At 43.5% G+C, this 6255-nt stretch overlaps 2 protein-coding genes across 3 annotated transcripts in view; both read right to left on the bottom strand.

Annotated features, from left to right (window-relative positions):
- nt5c2a (5'-nucleotidase, cytosolic IIa) overlaps positions 1 to 1536 on the bottom strand; it is a 14816-nt gene extending 13280 nt beyond the window's left edge. Inside the window, exon 1 of one of the 2 annotated variants that reach the window (XM_084460826.1) lies at positions 1416 to 1536. In XM_084460826.1, the coding sequence (XP_084316952.1) occupies positions 1416 to 1516 (101 nt within the window). In that variant the 5' untranslated portion in view covers positions 1517 to 1536. Of the gene's footprint in view, positions 123 to 1415 lie in introns of those variants that run through there. The other variant, XM_084460827.1, reaches the window with a different exon arrangement.
- The window catches only part of pcgf6 (polycomb group ring finger 6), a 50006-nt gene that overhangs the window by 35384 nt on the left and 8367 nt on the right, over positions 1 to 6255 (bottom strand). The gene's annotated exons all lie outside the window — the stretch shown is intronic.

The following is a 6255-nucleotide window of genomic DNA, read 5'->3' as shown; positions in this document are numbered from 1 at the left end:
CACCATCGCACTTCTGGCTTCGCTCCCAACTCCGTTCTCTGATATAGGACTTGCGAAATCCCGGGAATATTCACAAATGTATGGGAATGAACAGAAACGAACTGGAAACGTATGAGAATTAACGGAAATAATTCTTCTTTTTTTACGTTAATTCCAGTAAATTCCCATATATTCCCGTTAATTCCCGTGGGAAGTTTGTGAACGCTCCCGAATGTGAGAGAAATCCCGGGAATATTCACAAACGTATGGGAATGAACAGAAATGAACTGGAAATGTATGAGAATTAACAGAAATAATTCTTCTTCTTTTTACGTTAATTCCAGTAAATTCCCATTATATTCCCGTTAATTCCCATATATTCCCGTTAATTCCCATATATTCCCGTTAATTCCCGTGGGAAATTTGTGAATGCTCCCGAATGTGACAACTGAAGTTTCAAATCAGACGATGCGACTCCAGACTGATGGGATGGGATGGTGGTGTTAAGGAAGCAGGTTGAGCAAGGATGCAGGAGGGAAGGAGGAATGAAGAAGCAGCTAAAACAGACGGAGGGTAGAGAGGAGACACCTTCACCACCTGAGGGAAGCGACAGCACTAGCACACGGCACGCCGGCGTCAGTACCAATGGGTTCCATGGGATTTGAACGGACAATCGACAGACACCACAGACAGGAAGTCATTCGGTTAGCAACGCGCACACAAACAAAAGTTGTAGCGTACCTCATAGCCGGATGGATTTGGGCCAGTTCCCTTGGAAAGCTTTGCGATAGAGAATACATGTGCGATGATGGGATTAACCTCCGGTTTAGAAGCCGCAGTGGGCTAGCTCTTCTGTGACGCACGCCAGCGCATAGAGCGGAGGAATACATGCGCGAGCGCGTGTCGTGTTACCGCCCTGCGACGTCTGCGGCCGGCGTGTTCCACGTTCGACCACAGATTAAGGAAGAAAGATCACCACAACACTAGAACAGACTAGTTTGTGTGAAGCCTACTGTCGAGAAACAGGTAGACTGATACACTCGCACAAACATTCAATAACAACAGCGCACTTATGGAAACTCATTAAACATTTGTATTTTTAAACACAGAAGAAGTAGGACTGATTCTCGCTTGCCACCTCCCGAACATTTTGGATATTGCCAAACTTCCTGCTCCGTTATAGCAACACACACACACATTCAAGTGAATATTACTGTATTTTCCATTCCAGTACACTCAAGAGCTGATACTTAATACCTCGAGAGGAACAGGCTAGTCCTCATACCGCCGCTTAACATCCAGGTGAAAGATGGAAGGTTCATTCATGCCGATTGGCCGTTTGCCTTCCTGTAAAACTAGCCAACATCAGTCAGCAGAACACGCAGCGTTAATGAACACAGGGTGACGTGTGTGAGAAGTTGGCCGAGCTTCTCTACCTGTGATAAGCTTCCCTTCGGTACTTCTTCATGGCCAGGCCGTCCATGTTGGCCGGTATGTCCGCATAGTTCTGTAAGCGGTCGCTCCACGAGGTCGTCATCCCGAACCGTTACAGCCACGTCTGTCAACATGGATGAGGAAGTAATAAGTGACACAGACGTTAAAATAATAGTCAAGATTTTAATTAAAAAACTCTAAACGAGGCTTGTAAGCCAATAGTGTTAGCCTATCACCCGCCTCCCGACATACCCCAACGCTGTAATACTATTGGCTAACAAGCCTTGTTAGAGGCGGGAACCAAATCTCAGACGGAAGTAAACAAAATGTTCATTTTGGACCTGTACGTTTTTAAAATGATATAGATTCATAGTCAGTTTTTTTGGGGGAAAAGCTATAGGCCACTTTCATACCTGAATTTGTTCCGATTCAGGGAATAATATGTTAGTACGGTTTTCACTTTGCATTTCAAACAAGGGAATCCTCAAATCGTCACAATGTAGCCTACAATATTACATGAAATGCAATTAATTTTAGACATATTTCAGAACACAGACATCGATTTGAGTATCTTTTGACTGCCGAAGCCATAGCCTAACAACTATGTTAGGTGTCGTGAATGTTGGGATGGTCTGGTGTTTACTGAGTGGAGTAAACAGGTGAAGCATTTGTTCTTTTGGAAGAAATATCGGGCGAAAGATGAAGATCTACGAAAGACTAAAGTAGTTCAAACGCTAGTAGCTTCTAGTCTAAGTTGGGATCCAGCTTACAGATGTAACAATGACCTTTTGCCTTTAGTATGAGGGGAAATAAGTTGCCAGTAGCCAAACCAATACAATCATTGCCTCTAATATCGTGGAGAATGTGTACAGGACCATCAATAACAGGTCTGTTGAAATGTCCAGGGCACATAAATCCAGACTAACAGCTGCAGCAGCTCATCTGGCTCGTCTATAAGCAGGTCCAGCTCATCTGGCTCGTCTATAAGCAGGTCCAGCTCATCTGGCTCGTCTATAAGCAGGTCCAGCTCATCTGGCTCGTCTATAAGCAGGTCCAGTCTATAAGCAGGTCCAGTCTTTAAGCAGGTCCAGTCTTTAAGCAGGTCCAGTCTATAAGCAGGTCCAGCTCATCTGGCTCGTCTATAAGCAGGTCCAGCTCATCTATAAGCAGGTCCAGCTCATCTGGCTCGTCTATAAGCAGGTCCAGCTCATCTGGCTCGTCTATAAGCAGGTCCAGCTCGTCTGGCTCGTCTATAAGCAGGTCCAGCTCATCTGGCTCGTCTATAAGCAGGTCCAGCTCATCTGGCTCGTCTATAAGCAGGTCCAGCTCGTCTGGCTCGTCTATAAGCAGGTCCGGCTCATCTGGCTCGTCTATAAGCAGGTCCAGCTCATCTGGCTCGTCTATAAGCAGGTCCAGCTCATCTGGCTCGTCTATAAGCAGGTCTAGTCTATAAGCAGGTCCAGTCTATAAGCAGGTCCAGTCTATAAGCAGGTCCAGCCTATAAGCAGGTCCAGTCTATAAGCAGGCCCAGTCTATAAGCAGGTCCAGTCTATCAGCAGGTCCAGTCTATAAGCAGGTCCAGTCTATATGCAGGTCCAGTCTATAAGCAGGTCCAGTCTATAAGCAGGTCCAGTCTATAAGCAGGCCCAGTCTATAGGCAGGTCCAGTCTATAGGCAGGTCCAGTCTATGAGCAGGTCCAGTCTATAAGCAGGTCAGTCTATAAGCAGGTCCAGTCTATAAGCAGGTCCAGTCTATAAGCAGGTCCAGTCTATCAGCAGGTCCAGTCTATAAGCAGGTCCAGTCTATAAGCAGGTCCAGTCTATGAGCAGGTCCAGTCTATAAGCAGGTCCAGTCAAGTCCAGTCTATAAGCAGGTCCAGTCAGGTCCAGTCTATAAGCAGGTCCAGTCTATAAGCAGGTCCAGTCAAGTCCAGTCTATAAGCAGGTCCAGTCAGGTCCAGTCTATAAGCAGGTCCAGTCTATAAGCAGGTCCAGTCAAGTCCAGTCTATAAGCAGGTCCAGTCAGGTCCAGTCTATAAGCAGGTCCAGTCTATAAGCAGGTCCAGTCTATAAGCAGGTCCAGTCAAGTCCAGTCTATAAGCAGGTCCAGTCAAGTCCAGTCTATAAGCAGGTCCAGTCAGGTCCAGTCTATAAGCAGGTCCAGTCTATAAGCAGGTCCAGTCTATAAGCAGGTCCAGTCAAGTCCAGTCTATAAGCAGGTCCAGTCAAGTCCAGTCTATAAGCAGGTCCAGTCTATAAGCAGGTCCAGTCTATAAGCAGGTCCAGTCTATAAGCAGGTCCAGTCAAGTCCAGTCTATAAGCAGGTCCAGTCAGGTCCAGTCTATAAGCAGGTCCAGTCAGGTCCAGTCTATAAGCAGGTCCAGTCAAGTCCAGTCTATAAGCAGGTCCAGTCTATAAGCAGGTCCAGTCTATAAGCAGGTCCAGTCAAGTCCAGTCTATAAGCAGGTCCAGTCAAGTCCAGTCTATAAGCAGGTCCAGTCAGGTCCAGTCTATAAGCAGGTCCAGTCTATAAGCAGGTCCAGTCTATAAGCAGGTCCAGTCAAGTCCAGTCTATAAGCAGGTCCAGTCAAGTCCAGTCTATAAGCAGGTCCAGTCTATAAGCAGGTCCAGTCTATAAGCAGGTCCAGTCTATAAGCAGGTCCAGTCAAGTCCAGTCTATAAGCAGGTCCAGTCAGGTCCAGTCTATAAGCAGGTCCAGTCAGGTCCAGTCTATAAGCAGGTCCAGTCTATAAGCAGGTCCAGTCAGGTCCAGTCTATAAGCAGGTCCAGTCAAGTCCAGTCTATAAGCAGGTCCAGTCAAGTCCAGTCTATAAGCAGGTCCAGTCAAGTCCAGTCTATAAGCAGGTCAGTCTATAAGCAGGTCCAGTCTAGAAGCAGATCAGCACTTGATTGGCTGCTGCAAGTCATTTCCGCCTCTAGCCAGATAGATATTAGCTTGTAACTTAATGTAACTTTAGCTAGTTTACCTTTTTTTGAGTTAGTCAGACAATCACTGCACTAGTTAACAGAGTAGCTAGCTAAATAACTAACTAACTAACAGTGTTGTCAACATTTGTTGTTGTTGACTCGTCCCCTAGCTAACCTCAACTAGCCGTTAGCAGCTGAACCACGGATAATATGTTATATTCACTGTTCTGGGTTAATATTATAAACTACTACATCACTGACATGTGTTTAGGTAGTAAACCCCCTGGCTGGAAGGCTGGTTTGGTGTTTGTTCCGTTAATAAAGTGGTTAATGAGTGAAAACCACTCATGAGAGACGAGTTACTCACCTCGATGCTGGGTCTGAGGTGCTCACTGAGCATGCGCGAAGTCCAAGGGCTGCCAAACAACATAGAGTTGAATAGAATAGAATAGAATAGAATAGAACAGAATAGAATAGAATAGAATAGAATAGAATAGAATAGAATAGAATAGAACAGAATAGAATAGAATAGAATAGAACAGAATAGAATAGAATAGAATGGAATAGAATAGAATAGAATAGGATAGGATAGGATAGAATAGAATAGAATAGAATAGAATAGAATAGAATAGAATAGAATAGAATAGAATAGAATGGAATAGAATAGAATAGAATAGAAAAGAATAGACTAGAATAGAATAGAATAGAATGGAATGGAATGGAATGGAATGGAATGGAATAGAATGGAATGGAATGGAATAGAATAGAATAGAATAGGATAGGATAGGATAGGATAGAATGGAATGGAATAGAATAGGATAGGATAGGATAGAATAGAATAGAATAGAATGGAATAGAATAGAATAGAAAATACTAGAATAGAAAAGAAAAGAATAGAATAGAATAGAATGGAATAGAATGGAATGGAATGGAATGGAATGGAATGGAATAGAATGGAATAGAATAGAATAGAATGGAATGGAATGGAATAGAATGGAATGGAATGGAATGGAATGGAATGGAATAGAATGGAATGGAATGGAATGGAATGGAATGGAATGGAATAGAATAGAATAGAATAGAATAGAATAGAACGTTTATTCGCCGTATATAACCAGGTACGGGTACAGGTAGACTACATTTGAATTTTTGTTCAAATCAAATCAAGTCAAACTTTATTTGTATTTGTAGAGCCTGCAGTCTACGGAGGAGTGGTACGAAGTTTGCCGACCTCAGTGAGCAGGGCGTCAGGAGCAGCGAGGCGGTGCGCGCTAGCAGAGGAGAAATCAATCAATCAATCAATCAATCAATCAATCAATCAAAGCTTTATTTGTAGAGGCAACACAATGCGCTTTACAGAGAACAAGGGAGGTGGGCATACGACCCACTCTCTACATTGCAGTGCATTAAAGTGACTAAGTGACCCCGTGTCATTCAGGATAACCTTTAACCCGCAACAAGTCAGATAAGAACTCATCCGTTTTCGGCCTCTGAGCAGGAGGTGAAGGGTTCAAATCCTGAAATATCCGCTGTGTTACTGTAGTTAAGGCACGCAAAGGCAGGACAGTGTCTGACAACGTTAGGCCATGTGCAATTGTAAAATGACAAGTATGAAATGATTCTTGATTCCTTTTATTTGTCACATGTCATGTAGTACGGTGTACAGTCACAGTGAAATGTTACTGCTCCAAGATTATGCTCAATACAGAACTACAATACTCAATTTACTAACTACACATTTACAAGTTATACATGAATTACACAATAAGTACAATTTCTATACAAGTACCATTTTTATACAGTAAACAGGTCCACACTCGAAGGAGGTATAATTAAAAAGGCTTTAATAAGTCATGGATGAAATATAAAACAAGCCAACATGTTTCAACCCCAACATGGGGTCTTCATCAGGGC

Source organism: Borostomias antarcticus (assembly GCF_949987555.1).
Source record: "Borostomias antarcticus genome assembly, chromosome: 34".
Taxonomy (NCBI): domain Eukaryota; kingdom Metazoa; phylum Chordata; class Actinopteri; order Stomiiformes; family Stomiidae; genus Borostomias; species Borostomias antarcticus.
Note: the sequence above shows the minus strand (reverse complement) of the source record. Positions and strands in the feature narration are given on the sequence as shown.